The 25,927-nt window shown below is 41.8% G+C and overlaps 1 protein-coding gene across 9 annotated transcripts in view; it reads right to left on the bottom strand.

Annotated features, from left to right (window-relative positions):
- KSR1 (kinase suppressor of ras 1) overlaps positions 1–25,927 on the bottom strand; it is a 178,897-nt gene that overhangs the window by 28,018 nt on the left and 124,952 nt on the right. For 7 of the 9 annotated variants that reach the window (XM_039341390.1, XM_039341398.1, XM_039341409.1 and 4 more), the window contains 7 exons: positions 24,261–24,265; positions 12,227–12,287; positions 9,291–9,374; positions 6,125–6,186; positions 4,639–4,745; positions 3,545–3,713; positions 956–997 (listed from right to left, as the gene is read on the bottom strand). In XM_039341390.1, the coding sequence (XP_039197324.1) occupies positions 956–997; positions 3,545–3,713; positions 4,639–4,745; positions 6,125–6,186; positions 9,291–9,374; positions 12,227–12,287; positions 24,261–24,265 (530 nt within the window). The remainder of the gene's footprint in view (positions 1–955; positions 998–3,544; positions 3,714–4,638; positions 4,746–6,124; positions 6,187–9,290; positions 9,375–12,226; positions 12,288–24,260; positions 24,266–25,927) is intronic. The other 2 variants (XM_039341416.1, XM_039341374.1) reach the window with 1 other exon arrangement.

Genomic DNA, 25,927 nt, shown 5'->3' with positions numbered 1-25,927 from the left:
CTGTTCAAAAGGTGTGGGGCTTGCATTCTGACACCACATCTGCCCTCTTCTCTTTCTGACACCATCCTATGGATACAATAGATATTAGCATAGCACTACTTTTATGTATATTATCTATGTGCCATTAAAACTCTCATCTCCCTAATCTTTAATCGGGAGAAATACCGCAACAATTTTTGAAGCAAGATACCCCAAACAGGTTAACTTACAGAACGGGTCCAAAATGTGGGATCCCTGACTCCCCTGGAGTTGAAATTTGGCAAATTTTATAAAACACTTCATGGCATTGAAATGACCATAAAATGTCATAAAACATTTCTTGTACTGATGTTTGTGCTATACCAGGGGTAGGCAACCTTGGCTCTTTTATGACTCGTGGACTTCAACTCCCAGAATTCCTGAGCCAGCATGGCTCAGTATGGAAGCTTTTCCCTTTCTCCTCAGCATGGCTGGCTCAGGAATTCTGGGAGTTGAAGTCCACGAGTCATAAAAGAGCCAAGGTTGCCTACCCTTGTGCTATACAGTCCAACATGGGCTATTTCCAAGGCAGCTACATCTCTGAATGTATCCCAACTTTTCCAGCGAAGTCAGCACATTGGAAGCTCTGTCACTGCTGGAAGGACGTGGTAAGGAAATATCTCTCAAAGGATAGTCGAGTTGTTCATAACCGAGGGAAACGTATTGAATTGATTTGTGCAGAGGAAGGTCAAAGATCATACTTTATTATGTTGCAATAACCACACAGCTATAAAACTTTCGACATAGAATAACAGGAATTGGTAGAAATGATGTCTCAAGAAAAACGAATTGTGTGTTTTCAGCGAGGAGGGGTACGGTTTGAGTGCAACATGCAGAAGAGAAATGCATCTCTCTCTCTCTCTGTGCTTACATAAAAAGACCTTTGTAGGAGAACAAAGTGATGTTTGAGCAGCTACCTGTTAGAAGATGAACTTACCTGGAAAGATAAACTGTTGTCTATGCTGAATGTAGTGAGCGGCTGTTTATTTTGGTTTAGGCAGAAAAGGAGAAGAAAAAGAAAAAAAAAACAAAATAAAAGGTCACAGTAGTTAGCACATGAGCCGATTAGTGTGTGTGTGTAGTAAATTAATCCCAGTTCAGAGTTAGTAAACTACAAACAAACAACCAGGGAGAGTGCTTTTGAGTGGAGGCAGTTAGAGAAGCATGCAGCCAGTTGGAAAATGCTTTTATTTCTCTTTAGATTTAGAAGAGGCAGAAAGAAAAATAATGCTATCTCTCGTGGAGAAAAAGACCTGGGTTGTATTGCCTCAAGTCACAAAAAACAACAACGCGAGTTCCTTTCCCCAGCTTTTCTGCTACCTATGGGGAGTCCTTGACTTACAACCATTCATTTAGTGACCATTCGGACTTACAACAGCACTGAAAAAAGGGATTTACAACCCAGGGTTAGATGATCAAAATTTGGGTGCTTGGCAACTGACATGTACTTATGACAGTTGTGCTGTGCTGGGGTTATGTGATCCCCTTTTGTGACCTTCGACAAGGAAAGTCAATGGGGAAAGCCAGATTTGCTTAACAACCGCACGATTCACTTAACAAATAGAGTGATTCACTTAACAACTGTGGCCAAAAAGATTACAAAATGAGGCGTGACTTTAACAACTGTCTTGCTTAACAGAAGAAATATTGGGCTCAACTGTGGTCGTAAGTCAAGGACTAACTCTACTGCCAGTCTATTCACCAATAACACCAGACATTTTTTAAGCTTCTGAACTGAAGGGACATGTCAACAATCATTATCTTGAATGTGTGCTTTTAATCAACATACTTATGGTGAGATGGATTTTAAGTGTAATACAGGTAGAGCCATGAGTTTTTTTCCCTAAAGATAAAAGATGCAAACAGACTTAGAATTGTAACTGAGATCGAAAGTTCTGTTGCTAAGTAAAGTGGTTTTTAAGTGAGTCACATCCAATTCTACAACCTTTTTCCCATGGTTGTTAAACAAGCCACCATGGTCATTAAGGGAAGCATGTAGTTATTAAGCAAATCCGGCTTCCCACTTTGACTTTGCTTGTCAGAAGTTGGGAAGGTAGCAAACGGCGATCACAGGACCTTGGGATTCTGCAACCGTCATAAATCCATCCCAGTTACCAAGAGGCTAAATTTGATCATATGACTTCAGGAACACCGGATCAGTCCTTAAGTGCAAGGATCATAAGTCACTTTTTTCAGTACTGTCGTAACTTCCAAAGGCCAGTAAACTAATAGCTATAAGTCAAGGATTACCTGCACAGTACTTGATATAGGTAGTCTTCAAATTATAATAGGAATAGCATTTAGACTTATATACCGCTTCACAGTGCTTTACAGCCCTCTCTAAGCAGTCTACAGAGTCAGCCTATTGTCCCCAACAATCTGAGTCCTCATTTTACCGACCTCGGAAGGAGGGAAGGCTGAGTCAATCCTGAGCCGGTGAGAATCGAACTGCTGAACTACTGGCAGTTGGCAGTCAGCAGAAGTAGCCTGCAGTACTGCATTCTAACCACTGCGCCACCAGGGCTCTACAACAGTTCATTTAGTGACCATTCAAAGTTACAACAGCATTAAAAAAGTGACTTATGACCATTTTTCACACTTACGACCACTGCAGTATCCCCGGGGCCACGTGGTCAAAATTCAGATTCTTGGCAACTGACTCATATTTATGATGGTTGCGATGTCCCAGGATCATGTGATTTACCTTTTGCAGACTTTCTGACAAGCAAAGTCAATGGGGAAGCCAGATTCACTGAACAAGCAGGCGACTAACTTAACAACTGCAGTGATTCATTTAACAACTGTGGCAAAAAAGGTCGCAAAATGGAGCAAAACTCATTTAACTGTCTTGCTTAGCAACGGAAATTTTGGACTGAGTTGTGGTCATAGTTTGTAATGTTTGGTTTTTCCAGAAATGGAAAGACATCCGTGTGTTTTAGCAAGGACACAAATTCCCAGAGAACGCATGGGCAAAGAAATGAATTACAGCAGAAGGTCTTATGAACAGATACCTGCCAAGAACATATGAACACTGTTCTATTCCACAAAAGTTTCAGCCTAAGAATATTTTGCAAGTGCCCAACTTCTCTGAGCAGACTTGACGTTTGCGTGGTCTGCTGGAGACACACCACAAAATTGCCAGCAGGCAAAAAAGGGTTTGTGGCAGGATTTTTAATTGCATACATTAAGTATCATAACACTAAGTGGTTTTTTTTGTTTGTTTGGGGCACTCTTGGAACAAGCTGAAGGTGGATCATTTCCATCATTAAAATTGCAAGATAAGCAGCATATAACTTTAATAAATAATAAATGTGGGTTGGGCAGCTTTATTGTTTACATCTGAACATCACTCAGAGAACTCTTGTTAGTGGGTGACTGATAAAATAAATGTAAACAAGGTGCCAAGACAAAAAAAAAAGTATATTAAGACAAACACGTTGCATCTTTACTGAGTTTTTATTTTTATCTCTTCTTGGGCTGGGCAGACTACATAAAAGGGCTTTTTGTTCTTTTGAAAAAAACTTACCTGGGAAGTTGAACCGGCTGTCCCACTGGCCCATGGGAGATGGGTTTGGGGGAGGCGTTGCGCTGGGGGGGTTGGAAGACGGGAAGGGTGCTGGAGAGGATGGTGTGGAAGAGGTGGTAGAAGACGGGTTGCTACTGGAATCGAGATGATTGATTGCTGTCGGATGATCCTGTCAGAGATCAAAGCAACACAGAATTCTTGGATAGCAGCAACTTTTGAGGAGATGAGACAAAGCTCCGTTCTTCGCTTCCCTTCCTTAGACAGAAAGCTTTGTTTTAAGACTCCAAGATCAAGCTATAACTAGCTATGTCTGGCCAACCCTTTAGGCCAGGATGGGCAACTCACAAGATACTTAAACCCCTTTTAATCTTAAGATGTCTGACTCGATAGATCAGGGGTCCCCAACCCCTAGGCATGGACCAGTACCGGTCCATGGCCTGTTAGGAACTGGGCCGCACAGTAAACTGCACGAGAGGAATCTGGGTTGTGCATTCCTCCTCCCCCCCACATCCTGGTCTGTGGAAAAACTGTCTACCACAAAACCTGGTGCCAAAAAAGGTTGGGGATCCCCAGTATAGATTACAATGCTGCTAAAATCTGGCATCTAGATACAGGTAATCCTCAACTTATAACCATTCGTTTAGCAACCGTTTGAAATTACAACAGCACTGATGAAAGAGACTTTCCACCTGATCCGCACACTTACAACTGGCACAGCTGCAGTCACATGTTCATAGTTACAGCATCTTGGAATCATGTGACTGCCATCTGCAATCTTCCTAGCCAGCTTCTGACAAGCAAACTCAAGGAGGGAAGCTGGATTCACTTAACGACTGCTTGATTTACTTAACAGTGGCAGTGATTTCCTATCAACCTTGGCAAAAAATGTTGTAAAACTGAGTGTGACTCACTTAACTCACTTAGCAACAGGAGTTCTGGTTCCAATTGTGGTCATAAGACAAGGACTACCTATACTAGCTTTCAGTAGCACAAGTTTCACTAAAATGTGTTTGCTAAACACTGTGCGGTGGGTTTGGCTTTGTCCTCACCCCACATGGCTCTGTGCATGTTCTTTGTAAAACTCAATACTGTACCTTTTTAGCTTGGGCTTTGGGCAGGGTCCCAAACTGTGGTTCTGAAGGCCGGTCCACCGGATTATTGATATCGGAAGGGACACTCTCTGTTCTCCTTAACCGTGGTACTATTGAAACAGAGAGAAGAGAAAGTCAGCATTTTACTTAGCCTTCTTAAAGCTACAACAGCAACACTGAATTCAGAATAACAGAGTTTGGAAGGGATCTTCTAGGTCTTCTAGTTCAAGATCACGCGAGGTATTTAGTACCGCTTCATAAAACCCTAGTCAGACCACATCTGGAATACTGCATCCAATTTTGGTCACCATATCACAAAAAAAGATGTTGAGAGTTTGGAAAAAATTCAGAGAAGAGCAACTAAGATGACCAAAGGCCTGGAGACTAAAACATACGAAGAACGGCTGCAGGACTTGGGTTTGGCTAGTCTAAAGAAAAGAAGAAATAGGGGAGATGATAGCAGTATCCCAGTATTTGAGTGGCTGCCACCAAGAAGAGGGGGTCACGTTATTCACCAAAGCACCAGAGGGAAGGATGAGAAACAATGGTTGGAAACTGATCAAAGAGAGAAGCAACCTGGAATTAAGGAGAAACTTCCTGACAGTGAGGACAATCAACCAATGGAACAGCTTGCCTCCAGAAATCGTGGGCACTCCATCTCTGGAGATTTTTAAAAAGAGGCTAGACAGCCACTTGTCTGAGGTAGTATAGGTCAGGGGTGTCAAACTGCCGGCCCACAAGCCGGACACGTCATGCAGAAGCTGCGCCCACCCCATTGCCAGCATTGGCAAAACTCTCCCTCTACGTTGTGCAACATTACATGACGTTGCGAGTTTGACATATTTGGTATAGGTTCTCCTACTTGATCAGGGGGCTGGACTAGAAGATCTCCAAGGTCCCTTCCAGCTATTCTATTCTATTCTATTCTATTCTATTCTATTCTATTCTATTCTATTCTAGTCCAACGCTCTGCTCAAGCAGGAGATCCTATACCATTCTAGAACTATGGCTGTCCAGTCTCTTCAGTGTCACCTCCAGGGATGGAGCACCTACAACCTCTGAAGGCAAACTATCACACTGGTTAATTGTTCTCACTATTAGGAAGTTTCTCCTTAATTCCAGGTTGTTTCTCTCTGCTTCCATCCACTGCTTCTTGTCCTGCCTTCTGGTGCTTTAGAAAATAGATTGACACCCCCCCTCTTCTTTGTGGCAGCCCCTCAAATATTGGAACACTGCCATCATGTCACCTCTAGTCCCTTCTTTTCACTAGACTAGATAAACTCAATTCTTGCAATCATTCTTCATATGTTTCAGCCTTCCAGCCCCCTAATTATCTTTGTTGCTCTTTTCTGCACTGTTTCCAGAGTCTCTGCATCTTTTTATAATATGGTGGGCAAAACTGGATATAAATGAACAGAAAAACTGAACATAAACAGCAAGTAATCCGGTAAGAGGAAGAAAAGTTTACAAAGAATAAAAAAGCACTTACTGGGTAAGAAAGATATTCTACAAGGTGGGGCTTCTTTGGTGCATTTGTTATGACATTTTAACCTGCAAAAGGGAAAAGACATATTAGGTACAAACTAAGCTAAATTGTGGACAGAGAAAATACTCCCACTGTTTTTTTCAGGAGAAAGCAGGAGGCACAGATCAGAGTGTGAAGCTGGGATTGGAAAGACCAAATTCAGCCACAGAACTTGGCTAGGAAGCTTTGTGGATGTCTAGTTCAATATCCTGAACCTGTGTGAGAATGAAATTCCCGTTTACCCCAAACTAGCATTGATCAAAGCTCAACCAATGACTTCTGTCATTAAATGGAAATAAGAAGGCTTGTTTTTGTGAACCTAAACCAGCCTCCTAACCATTACATTAGGTTGGATTTTTTTTTTTTTTTGAAGCCATGGAAAATATAAGCATCAAAATCTAACTCGGTGCTTTTCAATCTCAGCCAGCCTCCTGCTGGCTCGGGAATTCTGCAAGTTGAAATCCACACATCCGTACTGTAAAGATGCTGAGGTTGAGAAACCCTGATCTAACTTCCTAAAGTTCTACTTTTAAAAGAGTTCTACTCCAACGATTCTGATTTACCTTCTTAACCTCACCAGCAGTCTCTCCAGTAACTCATTCAAGTCAGTTTCCCAATAAAGCATCAATCCTGTGAAGAGCAACTCATCTCATATGCATCAGCTAGACAGGGTTTCTCAACCTTGGCCACTTGAAGACAGGTGGACTGCAACTCCCAGAATTCCCCAGCCAGCACTGGCTGGCTAGGGGATTCTGGGAGTTGAAGTCCACACGTCTTAGGTGCTAAGATTGAGAAACACTGATTTAGAGAATCCAGATTTTATTTCCGTATTGGAAACTGCTGTATGACTAATCGTTGATTTGCAATTTTCTATTTTCCCCTGAACTAGATTGTTGAAAGTCTTGGTACTTCTAGATTTTTTTCAAAGACCATGATAATATAATCGTAGCTTTTTTTTTTAAACAATTTAAACATTTATTTTCACATATGGTGAATACTTGTGAGTAGAGTTGAAATACAGGGTATAATAATTTTTTATTTTACAGTCACAGACCAAAATGCAAGTGCAACAAAAAAAAAAAATACAATCACAAACAGTTAACACGAGAAGCCTTGGCTAAAGGGAATTACAACGTTCTCCTCTAATAGTTACAGCTCTTAAAAGAAATTTAGAAACCTGAGAAGTAATATAGAAGGAGTCATCCCCTAGACAATATAAGACCAAATTACTAACATTAGAACCAGAGGGTAATCCTTGACTTACAACCATTCATTTAGTGACCATTTGAAGCTAAAGCAGCACTGGTCCTTTCACATGTTGCAGCATCCTCACGGTTATGTGATCAAAATTTGGGCCCTTTGATAATTGGCATGGATTTATGAAGTTTGCAGTGTCCTTGGGTCATGTGAATGCTATTCGCGACTTCCAGCTGGCTTCCGATAAGGAAAGTCAATGGGGGAAGCCAAATTTGCTTAACAATCATCTTGTTGACAACTGCAAGTGATTCGCTTAACAACCTTGATAAAAAATGTCATAAAATTGGGTGCGACTCCCTTAACAACTGCATTGCTTAACCATATAAATTCTGGTCTCAAATGTGGTCATAAATCAAGGACTACTTGTATTTTGGATGCTGTTCTGTATATCCTCGGATTCTTAATTCTTGCAAATAGCACATTTCATGAGCTGATGGGTCCAATCAGTCCTCAACTTACAACCATTCGTTTAGTACAGGAGTAGGTAACCTTGGCTCTTTTATGACTCGTGGACTTCAACTCCCAGAATTCCTGAGCCAGCCACGCTGAGGGGAAAGGGAGAGGTTTCCATGCTGAGCCATGCTGGCTCAGGAATTCTGGGAGTTGAAGTCCATGAGTCATAAAAGAGCCAAGATTGCCTACCCCTGGTTTAGTGACTGTTTGAATGTAATGTAAAAAAAAATGACTTATAGTGGTTTTTCACAATTACCCTCATTGCAACATCCCCATGGTCACACGATCAAAATTTGGATGCTCGGCAACTGACTCACGTTCATGACGGTTGCCATGTCCCAGTGTCATGTGATCCCCTTTTGTGACCTTCTGACAATCAATGGGGAAGCCAGATTCACTTAAGAACCGTGTTACCCGCTTAACAACAGCAGTAATTCACTTAATAATTGTGGCAAAAAGGGTCATAAAATGGGGCAAAACTCAACTGTCTCACCACAACAGAAATTTGGGGTCAGTTGTGTTGTAAGTCGAGGACCACTTATATATATATGTATGTCAGACAATAATGACTTTTTTTTTTTAGTTCTTGTAGAGTACAACTGCATCGTCTCCACCTTTAGAAATCAACCATCCTATAATCCCATTTTGCAAGATCTCCTTTTCTTCTGTTGAATGCAGGGGAGGGGGGAGGGAATTACACAGAGTACTTTCAGCAACTCTTGCTTCTAATTGTTATTCTCACCCGATGATCTTTTTTTCCCCGTTTGACCATTTTAAGTTGCTCCACAGGCATTTTCCAAAGCAGAGACTTCTATTTGAACTGATTAATCACCACAGCCATTCAGTGATTCATTCACTTTTGACTCTTTTCTGGCAGAAAGACTAAGTATTATAATTACAGGCCCCAGTCCTTCGCTTTTTCTATTCAGGGCATTGTCGGTCCACCCCCATCCCCCCCCCCCAAAAAAAAGCTTTCATTTTTTTTATTCTCTTCCCAGGCTCTCTCATTTAGCAAAAGATAAACTTTTGACTAAAGAAGAAACATTTGTTTGGGACTCTCCCCAAAATTCCCACTAACTTGTACACAGCAAGTGAGTGCTCTTAGGAACCTGGCTGCTTTATATTTTTCTGTACGGTCTCTGTTTACTCAGCAGGGAAGTAGTCATTTAGTCACTCGCTGGGCAATCAGCAGCTTTTACACAGCAACTCTTGTAATCAGCAGCCATTCAGGGGATGACTGTGTCTGCTCTAGAGCTGAGTGTGCAGTCTTCAGAATATGCAGCTTCTCTAAGTCATTTTCCTCCTCTCTTTCTGTTGAATTCCCCAAGTAAATCCCTGCCGGCGTTCTTTGTTGGCTTGCGGTATTTTTATAGATTATAATTTTCCATCGCAAGGGGGAATGCCACTGTCACCTGCTTACCTGCAGTGTTTGCATTTTACTCCAAACATCATGCTTTTCTGACACACTTGGCACACCTGAGAGAGCCAGGATTTTGTGGAAAACCTGAAGGAGAGGAAACAGAACACAGCTATAAAAAAAGACACTGAATTAAGGAAAACAATATTAGTGGTGAAAGATACACAGGCAAACGACGAGGCCGCCTATCAAAATAATGGTAGTCCTCGACTTACAACAGTTCATTTAGCAACCGTTCAAAATGACATCACTGAAAAAGTGACTTATGACTGTTTTTCACACTTATGATCGTTGCAGCATCCCCAGGGTCACGTGATCAAAATTCGGACATTTGGCAACCGATTCATATTTATGACAGTCGGAGTGTCCCAGGGTCACGTGATCACCTTTTGCAACTTTCTGACCAGCAAAGTCAATGGGGAAGCCAGATGCACTTAATAGCCATGTTACTAACTTAACAACTGCAGTCATTCCCTTAACACCTGTGGGAAGAAAGGTCGTAAAATGGGGCAAAATTCACTTAACTATCTTGCTTAGCAACAGAACTTTTGGGCTCGATTGTGATCGTAAGTTGAGAACTATCTGTATTATGTGGCTAAATTCTCTGGGGAATGTTTTGGCTCCATTCCTTCCCTACAGAAGACCTAATATTTTAGAGTAGTCTTGTAAATCCAGAGAAAGGCAAATAAAAATACTAGTAGGAATTGGAGCTCCATGGATGTTATAGAATCAAAGTCAAATCTATCATATCAGATATTAGACTGTTCACTGATTAAGAACCAAATGCTATACAGTAGCTAGGTTTTGGCATGTATCTTGTATCTGACGTAACCATCTTTGCATGCAAACTGAACAAGTCACCAGGAGTTCTGTAACGCTGCAAGGATTTCTAGGATGCTACTTCTTTTTTTTTTTTAACACATTTTATTGGTTTTTTTAAATTCTTAAGAAAAAGTACTCAGGACCCACCGTGGAGGTTGGGTGGTCAAACATTCAAAAGTAAAGAAATATATAAACAACTCAACTCAATACATTTCACTATCCCCTCTATTCCCCTCAATTAACACGATACATTTAAATATTCCATTTCTATTTTAAATTTCTACTACTATTAAACCTATTTTATAACTTTATCAGTTTACAATTACAATAATTTAAATTTAAAAAAAAGAAATTATCAATTCTAATTCTTAATCTCTCACATCCCTCATTTTATCTAGGATGCTTCTTCATATTCTTATGCTGGGTGCTTTCAGGAAGGACTTTTAATGTCAAACTAATCACAGCTGTTATTTCCTTCCCTCCTTCCTTAAAAGGAAAACAATAGATGATGAAGGATGGGAAGATTCAAAACCGAGGACAACTGTATCTGAAACCACCACAAAACACCCGAAAATCCCTAACAAGCAGTCTTTAGATGGGGTTTTGTCTCAGCATAACCTACCTTACTTCAGATTCTTATAGATCAGTGTTTCTGAATTGTGGACATTATGAAGATATGTGGACTTTAACTCCCTGGCTGGGGAATTCTGGGAGTTGAAGTCCTCACATCTATAACCAAGGTTGAAAAACACTCTTATAGAAGCCTGCCAAGCTTTCTCCACTATCGTTTTTGGGTTGTTGCTGGAGAGAGAGGCTTAACAAAAAGCATCCATTAAACAAGGGAAGAGTAACCGTGAAGTTCCTTATCACGGAGAGTATGAGGAGTCCCCTATCAGAAAGCAACCCCCAAATAAATGGCCTTAAATCCACAATGCAAAACAAAACAAAACAAAAAAACAGAGCAGAGTCCTTTGCAACTATTTCAAAGTCCCTGAATCTGAGTACTTAATTTTGATAGAAAGCATCCAAAACTTTGCTTAGAACAAGAGCAGGCAACCCATTGACCAGGTCGTACTTTGGACTACAGATAGTCCTAGACCAGTGGTTCTCAACCTTTCTAATGCCGCGACCCCATAATACAGTTCCCCATGTTGTGGTGACCCCGAACCACTTATACATCACCGGGTGCCAGGGGCGTGGCCAAAGAAAAGGGGAAAAAAATGGCGGACAGCCTTGTTTGGCGACCCCTGTGAAATGGTCGTTCGACCCCAAATGGGGTCCTGACCCACAGGTTGAGAACCACTGTCCTAGACTTACAACCATTCATTTAGTGACCATTTGAAATTACAGTGGCACTGGAAAAAAAGGGACTTACAACATCCTTGCACTTTTGACCATTGAGGCATTTCTCAGTCACTTGGTCAAAACTTGGGCGCTTGGCAACCGGCATGTATTTACAATGATTGCAGTGTGCGGGGGGGGGGATGAGAGGGGGGCATGTAATTGTCATTTGCCACCTTCCCAGCCAGCTTCCAACGAGCAAAACCAATGGGGAAAGCTGGGTTTGCTTAACGACTGCCTGTTTCACTTTACTGCAGGGGTCTTCAAACTTGGCCCTTTTAGGACTTGTGGACTTCAACTCCCAGAATTCATCAGACAGGCACGCATGCCTGGCTGAGGAATTCTGGGAGTTGAAGTCCACAAATCTTAAAAGGGCCAAGTTTGAAGACTCCTGCTTTGTCAACAAACCATGACAAAAAAAGTCATAAAATTGGGTACAACTCACTTAACAATCGCTTTGCTTAGCGATTTTTGGTCCCCATTGTTCTTGAAGTTGAGGGCTACCTGTATAACTCTCATGATTCCAGACAATTCCTCATAATAGCTTGGGCCATAGCCAAATGCACAAGAAAAGTTGGATAAGCAAAAATGCCATCAGGTAGGTTTTCTGAGGCGGTTCTTGTTACTTCGAACTTTTCTCCTCCCAGCATATTATGCAACTGAGCTGGGAAATTATTCCAGCCCCACCCAGGTCAGTCAAGGGCTTGCAGGAGGCCCAAATCAGCCTGTGACAGAAGCTGACTGGACCTGAATGTTCAATCTTCTGAGAGACTTACCTGTGTGTTACAGACAGGCCGATATCTCTTCGTACCGTTTGTGGCGATCCCTGGGGGAAATCTAGGAAAAGAAGATTTTAAAAAGTCGACATATTAGTTGACGTCAATGTTTTTTGTCAAATGGTCTGCAAGTCGGGAGGGCCATTGAGGTAGAAACAAATGAGGCAACTTTCACAACTTGCCAGAAGTTTCTGATACAAGTCGTTCTCAATTTACAGCCATTCATTTAGCGACTATTGGACGTTACAACGGCCCTGAAAAAAAGTGATTGCAACCAATCTTCAAATGTGTGACCATCGCAGCATCCCATGGTCACATGATCGAAATTCAGCAGCTGGGCAATCAGCATGGATTTATGATGGTTGCAGCATCTCAGGGTCACCTGATCGCCATTTGTGACTGTCCCAGCTGGCTTCCGACAAGCGAAGGCAATGAGGGAAGCCAGATTTGCTTAACAACCAGGTGGTTCATGTCAAGATATTGATTTAACAGCTAACCAGCTTATGTAATGTAAGATGTAAGATGTAATGTAATGATGGGAATGACACAGCAGGGTCTGTGTCTCTTTAAGAGCATTTGTATAAAGCAAGGCTCTTCAAACTTGGCCCTTTTATGACTTGTGGACTTCAACTCCCAGAATTCCTTAGCCAGGCATGCTAGCTGAGGAATTCTGGGAGTTGAATTCTTGGTCATAAAAGGACCAAGTTTGAAGACCCCTGGTATAAAGGGAAGGCTCTGCTGATGTGTTCTCTCTCTTCCGTTTCCTGCTGTAATTGTAGTTTGTAGGATCCTGCTGTATTAGCACATGTATGTATATTGTTGCTGGTGTATGATATTGTAGATTGTGTAAGATAAAACACTATTTAATACAAACCACTGTTTACTGTGTTTACTCCTGGATTATCTCAGCGCAATAACAACTGCAATGATTTGCTTAACAACTGTGGGAAAAAAGGTTGTAAAATCAGGCGGAGGGGTCACTTAACCACCTTGCTTAGCAATGGAAATCCTGGTCCCACCTGTGGTCGTAAGTCGAGGACTACCTCTATACTGTATGTCAATTAACTTTCTACACTGGAAGCACACGTTGGCCAGAAGGGGATGGGGACAGGACCCTCTGAGGGACAGGGAATGGAGGTTTTAAGTTATGAAGTGGGTGCCTTAAGCGTTGCAAGGTTTATAACACCATTTTGTGTTGAGAGAAATCCCGGGAATTGAAGGCTATCCATCAATTAAACTTTACAGAATTGAGGAACACTGCTAGCAGATTTTTTTTTCCTTCGCAACTCTAGGTGGCACCAAATTCTCATTTCTCTATCTCTTCTGGTACTGTATGTCTATTTCTCAATAGAATTTTTTTTATTTTTTTTAAACTGTTTTTTTCCCAACAGTGGTGGAGGGGATTGCCAGCCCAGTCAGTTGCTGGGAATGTGAGAGTAGCTAGCTCATTTTCCATAAATCCAACAGATTGTTTCAAATAACAAACAAGTGCTTCCAGAAACAGAAGCAACTAGAGGTCACTGTAGATTAAAATGAAATAATAGAATAACAGATTTGGAAGGGACCTTGTTTCTAGTCCAACCCACTGCTCCAGGATATTATGTACCATTTCAGACAAATGGCTGTCCAGTCTTTTTTTAAAATTCCAGTGATAGAGCACCCACAACTTCTGGAGGCAGGTTGTTCCACTGGTTAATTGTTCTAACTGTCAGGAAATTTCTCCTTGGTTCTAGGTTGCTTCTCTCCTTGATGTGTTTCCATCCACTGTTTCTTGTCCTGCCTTCAGGTGCTTTGGAGAATAGTTTGACTCCCTCTTCTTTGTAGAACATCTTTGTAGAACATCTGAGATATTGGAACACTGCTATCATGTCCCCCCTCGTCCTTCTCTTCATTAAACCAGACATACCCAATTCCAGCAACCGTTCCTTATATGTTTTAGCCTCCAGTCCTCTGATCATCTTTGTTGCTCTTCTCTGCACTCTTTCCAGAGTCTTAATATCTTTTTTATATTGTGGTGACCAAAACTAGATGCAATATTCCAAGTGTGGCCTTACCAAGGCATTGTAGAGTGGTATTAACACTTCATGTGATCTTGATTCTATCCCTCTGTTAATGTAGCCTAGCACTGTGTTGGCTTCTTGGGGGGCTGAGTACAGTCAACTTTCAGGGACAACCTTTCTATTTTCCAATCTATTTCCCTTTTCATTTTATAGGCAGCACAATCAAACTGAGGCAGGAGAATCCACAGGATGTTCACGAGTGGAATAGTAAGAAAAGGCTTTACAGTGAATGAAAATATTTGGAATTTGGAATGTCATGGGATGAACTGCAAAGTTTTGGAAAACTGTCTATATTTATCTTCAATTTGGTGTACAATTGGTATCCAAAATGCAGGAAGTCTTCGATTTACGACCACAATTGAACCCAGAATTTATGTTGCTAAGTGAGACAGTTGTTAATTGAGTTTTGCTCCACTTTATGACCTTTCTTGCCACAGTTGTTAGGTGAATCACTGCAGTTGTTAAATTAGTAACATGGTTGTTAAGTGAATCTGGCTTCCCCGTTGACTTTGCTTGTCAGGTCACAAAAGCGGATCACATGATCTCGGGACCCTGCTACAGTCATAAATATGAGCCAGATACCAAGCATCCAAATTTTGATCACATGAACATGGGGATGCTGCAATGGTTGTAAGTGTGAAAAACGGCCGTAACTTTTTTCAATGCTGTTGTAACTTCAAACGGTCACTGAATGAATGGTTGTAAGTTGAGGATTACTTGTAGTCGTATTTCCAAACGAGGACAAAATTGTAATGATCATCTGATCATCAACAGGAATTCCTAAAATTATCCTTTAGCCTAAAAGGAAGACCTGTATCAGTCTAAAAGGTAGGAGAGAAATCTGATCTGAATGTCTATCTATTAATACACTTGCAGAAATAAAATATAGAAGTACTGTAGTTGCCCCAATTTCAACAGAACCAGAATACAGGTAGTTCTCATCTTATGACCAATTCTTTAGAGATCATTCAAAGTTATGACAGACCTACCTGGTAGTTATTTATGACCCACCCCCCTGCGATCACATGATCGAATTTTGAGCACTCAGCAACCAGGCTGCATTTTTGGCGTTTTATGATGGTTTTGATGAAAATTAGCATTTGCCATTGCAAAAAAGGTCATAAAATCAGGTCAGTCACCCAACCAATCCGTTTTATGACTGTCACGACTTACAACTGTTTGTACTTCCTTGTTGCAGGGGAGAGGGGCTCTACTCTAGTCAAGTGAAACCAGTAGGATTCTCCAGGACTGTCAACATGCTCTAGTAGAATACAGGTGGTCCTCAACTTATGACCAAACATTTGAGCCAAACATTTCTGTTACTAAGCGAGACAACTGTTAAGTAAATTTTGTCCCATTTTACGACTTTTTCCCACCGTTGCTAAGTGAATCACTGCAATTGTTAAATTAGTGACACGGTTGTTAAGTGAATCTGGCTTCCCCATTGACTTTGCTTGCCGAAGCAAAAGGGAAATCACGTGACTCTGGGACACTGCAACCGTCATAAATGTGAGCCAGTTGCCAAGCATCCGGATTTTGATCAGGTGACCCTGGGGATGCTGCAACGGTCATAAGCGTGAAAACTGGTCATAACTCAGTTTTTTCAGGGCTGTTGTAACTTCAAACAGTCATTAAACAAATTGTTGTGAGTTAAGGACTACTTGTATAGATTCCCTATCAGAAACAGGTTCCCCAGATTCATTCCCAGATGGATTGATTGGTTACGCATCATCAAGTTTGTTTGGACTCTCAGCAAGATAGATTTTCTGCATTACAATCTGTCCCTAACCTGATCTTTCAAATCTTTAAACAGTTCAATCTCAGATTTTATTCCTAGTGTTTTCCCACAAATTCAGGGTCTGCATTCTTCGGATCAGCCAAGTGTTGATCCATTGGTTCTAACAGGAATTGACTTGTCAGAATACAGGTAGCCCTCAACTTACATCAATTTGTTTAATGACTGTTTGAAGTTACAATGGCCCTGAAAAAAAAGTGAGTGATGACAATTTTTCCCCATGGTCATATGATCAAAATTCAGATGCTTGGCAACTGACCCATGTTTATGATGGTTGCAGTGTCCTGGGGTCACGTGATTACTTTTTGTGACCTTCTGACAAGCAAAATCAATGGGGAAGCCAGATTCACTTAACAGCTGTGTGTTACTAACTTAACAACTGCAGTGATTCATTTAACAAGTATGGCAAGAAAGGTTGTCAATTGGGACCAAACTCACTTAACAAGTGTCTCACTTAGCAGCAGAAATTTGGGGTTGAATTCTGATTATAAGTCGAGGACTACCTGTAACAGAATAACAGAGTTGGAAAGGGACCTTGGGGGTCATTTAGTCCAACCCCCTGCTCAGGCAGGAAACCCTATACCAGGGGTAGGCAACCTTGGCTCTTTTATGACTCGTGGACTTCAACTCCCAGAATTCCTGAGCCAGCATGGCCCAGCTTGGAAACCTCTCCCTTTCCCCTCAGCATGGCTGGCTCAGGAATTCTGGGAGTTGAAGTCCATGAGTCATAAAAGAGCCAAGGTTGCCTACTCCTGCCCTATACCATTTCAGACAAATGGCTGTCCAGTCTCTTCTTAAAAACCTCCAGCAATGAAGCACCCACAACCTCTGGAGGCAAGTCGTTCCATTTATTAATTGTTCTAACTGTCAGAAAATTTCTCCTGACCCTGATGTCATGCACTGAGAAGAGTGTGAGTGGACTAAAGTCACCCATGTGGTTTTTATGCCGAAGGCAAAATTGGAACTCACAGTCTCCTGGTTTTTAGCCTGGGGCCTTCACCACTAGATCATAAACACTCTAGGACCGTCAGGGGTAGGCAACCTTGGCTCTTTTATGACTTGTGGACTTCAACTTCCAGAATTCCTGAGCCAGCCATGCTGGCTCAGGAATTCTGGAAGTTGAAGTCCACAAGTCATAAAAGAGCCAAGGTTGCCTACCCCCTGCTCTAGTTCAATCCCTCTAGTTCAGAAAGCCCTAACCTTTCCAGCTTGACAGCCCAAAAGGAAAGGGAGCAGCAAGGAATTGTGCGCATGTGGCCTTGCACACGCATGTGCAAACAGGCACGTGCACGATGGTGGCACTCACGCATGTGCATACACAACCAGACTGCGAGCACTGGTGGCGCACATGCTAGCGCACGTGCGCATGCAGGCCACTAGCACCCGTGTGACGCTGGCGGCAGTGCTAGCGTCCCTGTGCATGCACAAATAGAGCTGCTAGTGCCTGCGCAGTGGTGCTACCGCAAAGGGGAGGGGGCTCGCCAGCTATTCCTGGGACCTGGTGGCCAAGAGGCCACGGCCTGTTACCGGGCCACGGACCATAGGTTGGGGACCCCTGCTCTAGGTAAAACCCACAGAGGGAACAGCACTGAAAGACAGAGAAAGGCCTGAGATTCTCACTCTCATAGAATTACTAGGTCACCTAGTCCAACCCCATGCTTAATGCCAGGCTGTTTAAGACTCAAATTTCTGACAAAATTTTATGATCTTTTCTGCAATGGTCATTAAGTGAATGCTTCGATTGTTAAGCAAACCAATGGCTCACTAAGTGCACAGTTTTGCCAAAACCCAGAAGTAGATGCCAGTTCTTGGTAAAACCAATGCAAAACATGGTCACGTGACTATGGGACGTTGCAAATGGCTGTAAATGTGGCCTGGTTGCTGACCTCTGATGTGCAGGATGAATCATGTCGGAACTTCAAATCCAAGTGGTAAGTGTTCCCACATAGGTCTGTCAGAACAGTTGCTAAGCAACAGGTCGTAAGTTGAGGACTAATCATGTAAATCAGCACATAACAATTCTCAACTAGGAGCCCCAGCAAGATTTTTTTTTTTTTACAGAATTTTTTTAACGCTCCCATCAGACCAGCTCTATAGTGCCTCCTGTCTGTTGGTATTGCTATGGCAGATAAGAAAGCCCATTTGGGCAAACTTCTCACATCTGTGTACAAGATATGATGCTTATAATAAACTACCAGTGTCCCAACCTGGTGACAATAAAACTACCAGTGTCCCAACCTGGTGGAATTTTATAATTATCAGCAAGCAGAATGACCGTTGTACTCAGTGAAATTAAGAGGGAAAAAGCTGGGGGGGGGGAAAATTCTCATAAAATGGAGCAGTTCCTGGATGCCAGGCAAAGCAGCAGCTTTGCAGATGGACTGTCAAATATTTGAATTCTTTTTTTTTTTAACCTCTTCTTCTTTTATATCAGTGTTTCTCAACCTTGGGGAAGAATAGAAATAGGAATAGGAATAGGAATAGGAATAGAATAGAATAGAATAGAATAGAATAGAATAGAATCTTTATTGAGAATAGAATAGAATACAATAGAATCTTTATTGAGAATAAGAATAGAATAGAATAGAATCTTTATTGAGAATAGAATAGAATAGAATCTTTATTTAGAATAGAATAGAATAGAATACAATCTTTATTGATAATAGAATAGAATAGAATAGAATAGAATAGAATAGAATAGAATAGAATAGAATAGAATAGAATAGAATAGAATTCTTTATTGGCAAAGTGTGACTGGACACACACAAGGAATTTGTCTCCAGTACTTAAGCTCTCAGTGTACATATGAGCAACAAGTGATAACTCATGATTATTATCATCATAAAATACATTCATCATAAATATAAACCATAAATAAAGATGTGGATTCAACTTGCAGAATTCCCGAGTCAGCCATACTGGCTAGGAAAGTCTGGAAACTGAGCTCCACATTTTAACGTTCCCAAGGTTGAGCAAAACTCAACCTTGTATAGCTCCTTCATTTCTTCAGCCACCCAAGCAGCGTTTCTTACTACATAATCGCTATCAGACACAACTGCCAAAAACACAGCGAAGCCACACCTCAATCTCATTATGAAACATTTCAAAACTCTGAAGCGTAAAATCGTAAGCTCACAACTACAGATGTATGTGAAATTAGCCTTCTTTGTATTTATATGACTAGGAGCAGAACACTCTAGCCCTTAGGTGACAAAATTATGGTTTCAGATATATGCATTGCATGTTCCTGCATTAGCAAATTTAACACCTAAAGGCTCAGTTTACATTCATTTCAGAACGGCCTGCTATGGCAGTGGTTCTCAACCTGTGGGTCGGGACCCCATTTGGGGTCGAACAACCATTTCACGGGGGTCGCCAAACAACGCAGTCCGCCATTTTTTCCCCCCTTTTCCTTAGCTGTGCTACTCCCTTTTATTCTATTGGCTTTTGAAAGCCAATAGAATAGACTCTCTTGAATAGAGTCTAATTCTATTGGCTTTCAAAAGCCAATAGGAATTGTCCAGTCTGTCTCTGCCCTGCTGAGCCCGCCAAAAGTCCCATTCTGCAAACAGTGCTGCACCAGTTGAGTAGTCCTCGACTTACGACCGGTTGAGTAGTCCTCGACATACGACCGGTTGGGGGGGTCGCAGCATTAAAAAGGTTGAGAACCACTGTGCTATGGGGACCCTAGTCTGGCCTGGACTTTCTTTTGAAAACTGTAATTTCTATATAAGATTAAACAGGAATAGGGAGATTTGAACTCTTGACAAGCCAAACCCTAATCTTAGCTAGAGGAATACAACAGTGGTGGCTGCAGCATGAAAAACTAGAAGCTAGCTCTCAGGCAAATGCATGCAATGTCCTCAGACTTGATATTTCAGGAATGCTACTGTTTACAAATGGGTATTCCTCCTCTTCAGTTAGGAACCCTAAGTAGGCTGGTAGGAATAACAGAATTGGAAGGGACCCTGAAGGTCTTCTAGTCCAACCTCCTGCTCAAGCAAGAAACCTTATACTATCTCAGACAAATGGTTGTCCAATCTTTTCTTAAAAACCTCCAGTGTTGGAGTACCCACAATTTCTGGAAGCAAGCCACTGATTAATTATTCTCACAGTTAGGAAATTTCTCCTTAGTTTTTACTTGGTTCTCTCCTTGATTAGTTTCCATCCATTGCTTCCTGTCCTGTCCTCAGGTGCTTTGGAGAAAAGGTTGACCCCCCTCTTTTTTTGTGGCAACAGGAATGGTTATTAGCGGTAGATGCAGGCTGCCTTCACACAAAATACTAACTTTGGTTTAGCCACGGTTTATTAAATCAACCATAATGGGCAGGATTCAATCCATATGCTAACTCACAAACCATGGTTTACAAGCTACAAACTACAAGAGCCGCTTCAGACAGTATGCTATAATATAAGCAAGCAAATGCTTAGCCTATATACATAGCCTTGCAGATACTGCTGAATTATTATTTCCAGAAGCTTCAGCCACAGTCCTGGATTAACCATTAAGTAAAATAAGACTCTGCTTAGGGCATTAAGGAATGGGGGGGCACCCCAAAGTTATTTATTTATTAAACACATTTGCATAATCACCCAACTCATCATGCATGGTGACTCTGGGCAGCTTATAACATTAAAATTCCACAATGTGAAAACCTATAAACTACCCAACCCCATTTTGATATAATCCAATATTCTAAGATAAAAGTAACAATATCTAGCTGACTTTTGCTGATTTTGAAGAATTAAGCAAGGCCAAAACTATTTGGTAACTGGAAAAGAAGACCAACCTCCAAATCCCAGAAGTGTGTATGTTTTTTAAAAAAAAATGGAAAAAAACCATTGGCAAACCACACCCATATTCTCGCTAAGAAAACTGGCAGCTTCTATGAAGTTATCGGAGTTGAGGTAACTTCAGCTGTCAGCATCATTCTCAAGGATGTGGCATTCAAACTCTTTTTCTCTTTGATCCTTCTGTTCTCAAATTCTTTAAAAACTTGAGTTGTGGCATTCTTGGTGTTAGTCTCTGAGCTTGGCTGTTTGCCTGTAGATGTTTCATGATCCAACCACTAGATAACATCTGCACTCCCTCACAACTGATGATGTAACCCGGTTGGATCATGGAACATCTACAAGCAAACAACCAAGTTCAGAGAGCACCAAGAACTCCATAGTTCAACCCCTCTGAGCTACAGATATCTACTGAAAAACTTGAGTCAGAAGCAGGGGTACCTGAAGACTTGACAGGCAGAAATGAATATCCCCACTGCTACAGCAGGCAGAACATAACCCTTATTTTCCGGAAACAAAATTTTAGGAGAAACTTCCTAAAATCAAAAACTACTTGGTAGCTGATTAAGTACAGCAGGGTTCCCCAAACCTGTGGGCCGCAGCCCAGTAGAGGGCCATGGCCTGTTGGCCACCGGGCTATGGGAGAGGCTGGCCAGTGTCCACATGTATGCGCGCACACCCCCTCACTTGTGCCAGCGCTGCGGACACGGGGCACAAAAATGGGACGCTGCTGCACCTCGGGATGTGAAAATGGGCCACCACCACACTGCGAGGCTTAAAATGGATGCCGCCAGCAGAAATGGGCCACTGCCACGCCACGGGGCACAAAAACAGGCTGCCACTGCTCTACAAGGCACAAAAACAATCACCACTACACCACGGGGCACAGAAACAAGGCACTGTGCCATGCAAGAGCGGGGCAAGGCTAGCAAGTATCACATGCGTTCTAGCCCTGCCCCATTTGTCGCGTGCGAGTGCTCGCGGCCCCGTGTGCACGCATGCATGTAAAATGCTTCCCCCTCCCTTTTCCTCTGGTCTGCCAACTGACAAAGGTCCTTGACTTACAACAGTTCATTTAGTAACCATTTAAGTTAACAACAAGACTGAAAAAAGTGACTTATGACCTTTTTTCACACCTATGACCGTTGCAGCATCAAAATTTGGATCCTTGGCAACTGACTCATATTTATGAAGTTTGCAGTGTCCCAGGACCATGTGATCCCCTTTTGCGATCTTCTGGCAAGCAAAGTCAATGGGGAAGCCAGGTTCACTTAACAACTGTGGCAAGATAAGTTGTAAAATGGGGCAAAACTCCGAAAAAAAATGTCTCACTTAGCAACAGGAATTTTTGGCTCAATTGTGGTCGTACGTTGAGGACTACCTGTATTTAGAGTTTTTAAGAATGCCCGCCGTACTTAGAAAGAGGAATTGCTAAAGATCCCTGTAAACAGCACAAAATAAATGAATCCTACTGGGCTACCCAATACACCAAGCGACGTGCAAAATGACTGTACTCCCTCCATGAGACCGATCTGAAATTCTCTTCCTCTCGAAAATGCACTTTGAAAACAATTTCCTTTTTATCAGCTTGAAAGAAAAGCCTTGGGGGGAAAATAAGATACAAGAGAATGCCTCTGCTCCTCTCCAAATTTAGTCAAGCTTGAGTAGATGATCATCTCGTAGGAACATTGGAACTGGGTCACTCAGCATAAAGAAGGGGTCTCCAACCTTTCCAGCTTTGTGGGCTGGTGGGGGTGGGGTGGGGGGATGGGAGGAGATGGTTCTGTGCAAGCGGCGGGTGCAGAAATGGAGCATCGATCACCAGCGCAAGACAAATCGGGGAGCCCTCCAAATGAGTGGACTTCAATTCCCACAATTCTCAGCAATGCCTACCCTAGTTGAGGAATTCTGAGAGTTCCAAGTCCATATATCTTGGAGGGGGCCAAGATGGCGTAAGATATGGGAAGGCAACTGCCAAAATTGAACAGAAGGACCGTCAACATTCCAATTTAACCCCCGAAGGGCAAAAGAGCCACATTAAACCTCAGTGCAAAATTGCTGTGGCAAACTTCATAGAGGTTCCATAGTTTGGACACATTCACTCAAGAGATCAGTGTTTTTCAAACTTGGCAACTTTTAAGATGTGTGGGCTTCAACCCCTAGATTAATTTCCCACCCATTAAGTTTGGCTAGAAAATTCTGGGAATTGAAGTTTGCACACTTTAAAAGTTGCCAGTTTGAAAAATACTGCTCTAGATATTCCCCAAAGACCAGAAGAAAGAAAAATAAAGCGACAAAGCAAAAATAATAATAGTTCTAGTCCTGTTTATTTCTCTGAGACTAGAGGTACATACCCCCTTCAGCCTTCTGAAAAAAGCAATTAGTAATCTGCCAAAATTTGAAAGGCACCCCCAACTCCAAATAAGGGATGGTGTTGCCTTTTACGGGCAACATGTGGGCTAGCTACAGATCCCTAGTGAGATTCCTGGGCATTTCATTGTTAGAAATAAAGGGATGGTGCACAGGTGGTCCTTGACTTACAACCATTTATTTAGTGACTGTTCAAAGTTGCAACAGCACTGCAAAAAAGTGACTTATGTCCAGTCCCCACACAACCATCATAGCACCCCCAGTCATGTCATGAAAATGTGGGTGTTTGGCAACAGACATGTATTTCCAACATTTGTAGCATCCCAGGATTTGCAATCTTCCCAGCCACCTTCCAACAAGCAAAGTCAATGGGGGAAAGCCTGATTTTCTAACAAACACATGATTCACTGAATAACCGCTGTCATTTGCTCAACACCCGGGGTGAAAAAAGGTCATAAACTCAGATGTGACTCACTTAACGATCGCCTTGCTTGGCAACTGAAAATGGTAGACTCAATTGTGGTCATAAGTTGAGTACTACTGTGTCTTTACTCTCTGCATATTAATACACATATTTTCAAATACAAATTTCTTGGCTAGATTATTCGAAATAAAAGCCAAGTTAACAAAACACAATTCCTTCCCTCCTCAGACTTGCCCAAGCAAATAAACCAAGGTATGTATGGTTTTATATTATGGCCTGGTTTACACAACATATTAGATTCCCACAATATGCTGTATCATAAAGAACCCAACACCATCTTGGAGAGATTGAAGTTTAAACATGGGTATATCTTGATAATCGTTGAAAGTATGAGAGAAGTCAGAATGCAGGGACTCAAACACTTCGGGGAAGTATAGCTTTCTCTCCAGCACTTAATTTTTTTGTTTTAAAGCTGTCATTAAGAAAGAGTTGATCCTACTATTCCGAGGTCAACTTTCTGAAGAAGATACGTCTGCAGCCTTTTCACCCCCTCTGGAGCAGGAATAAAGTTTTCCAAAACAAAGCATCTCTTACCCAATCTAAAAAGACACAAAAAGAAAGAAGGGAGAAACAGTGAGTCACAATCATGTATCATTCATGTTAACGTACAAGAATCACCTTATATTGGAGTCACACAATTAAATCCTCTGACTCAGCATGGCTACATGAAATTTCACAAGGAGGAGATTTTGCAGCTCTCAAAATGCTTGGGGTCAAATCTGAGACTGTTTGCATGTGAGGCAGGAGAGTGTTTCTCAACCCCCAATCACTTGAAGATGTGCGGACTTCAACTGGGAGTTGAAGTCGCCCATCTTGAGGTGGCCGAGGTTGAGAAACATTGATCTAAGCCAGTGTTTCCCAAACTTGACAATTTTAAGGCATGAGGACTTCAACTCCCAGAATTCCACAGCCAGCAATGCTGGCTGTGGAATTCTGGGAGTTGAAGTCCACATGCCTTAAAATTGTCAAGTTTGGGAAACACTGATCTAAGCAAAGCAATGAAAATGCACATATATCAATCTTTCTTGGGCATATTTTTGTCTTCCAATCTAGCTAATGGATTCTGATTTACGACAGTTTGGAGTTACAATGTTGCTGAAAAAAGTGACTTATAAACCCATCGTAGAAGTGACAACCAACCAGCCATCCTTGTGATCATGTGATTGAGAATCAGACGCTTGGCAACCAGCTCGCATTAACAACGGTTGCCGGATCCTGTGATTACGGGATTGAAAATTTGCAATTTTCTCAGCCCGCAAAATCAACAGGGAAAGTTATAAATCACGATAACAGCAATAGCATTGTAAGTTTATATACCGCCCCACAGTGCTTTACAGCATGTTCAAGCATTACTGGAATATTGCCTCCAACAATCCTGGGTCCTCATTTTACTGACCTCAGAAAGGTGGAAGGCTGAGTCAAACTTAAGCCCTGTCAGGATCGAACTCCAGGCTGTGGTCAGAGTTTGCCTGCAGTACTGCAGTTTAACCACTGAGCCACCAGGGCTTAATTGTGATAACGTTAACAACCACAGTGATTCAATTAACGACTGTGGCAAAACAAGTCATAAAATTGGGTGTAGTCACATTATACCTCACTTAATGACTGCGCTGCTTAATGATGAATTTTCCAGTTCCAATAGGAGCTGTAAGTCAAGGAATTCCTACATACAAGCTACTAAAAATGAGAGGTGTTAAAAGCTCTTCCAAATATCTTTCGGTCTGTATTCTAATTACTTTCAAGAGAAACAGCTGTACATTCTTGGTCTGATTCCAATCAACTCTGTGCAATCTACAGCGTAAAAACAACATATAATCCAAAATGCACAAGACAGTAGCAAGATAGCAAACCCGGCGAACATGATAAATACCTACAAGGACACCTACAGGTAATTCTCTAATAAGGACTGTAATGGAGCCTGCCCATCACGGTTTTAAGTCATGAAGGTTGCAAGTCTGTCCTGATTTTACAATCTTTTTGTAGCAATCATTAAACAACCGTCACGGTTATGTAACTACCATGGTTGTTAAGTGACTACTGTGGTCATCAAGCAAATGCTGTGATCATTATTACTACATTCGTATTGGAAGCACCTTACACCAAGGTGCTTTTGGGTTGAAAGGATTAGCTAGATATCCCCATTGCCCAGAGGATGCCCGAGAAAGCTCATTTCATGTCCCTGATTTTCCCACCAAGGTGGT

The sequence above is a fragment of the Crotalus tigris genome, unplaced genomic scaffold (genome assembly GCF_016545835.1).
Source record: "Crotalus tigris isolate CLP2741 ecotype Arizona unplaced genomic scaffold, ASM1654583v1 scf7180000017550.10884619, whole genome shotgun sequence".
In the NCBI taxonomy this organism is placed as follows: Eukaryota; Metazoa; Chordata; class Lepidosauria; order Squamata; family Viperidae; genus Crotalus; species Crotalus tigris.
This window is presented reverse-complemented; position numbering and strand designations above follow the sequence as displayed.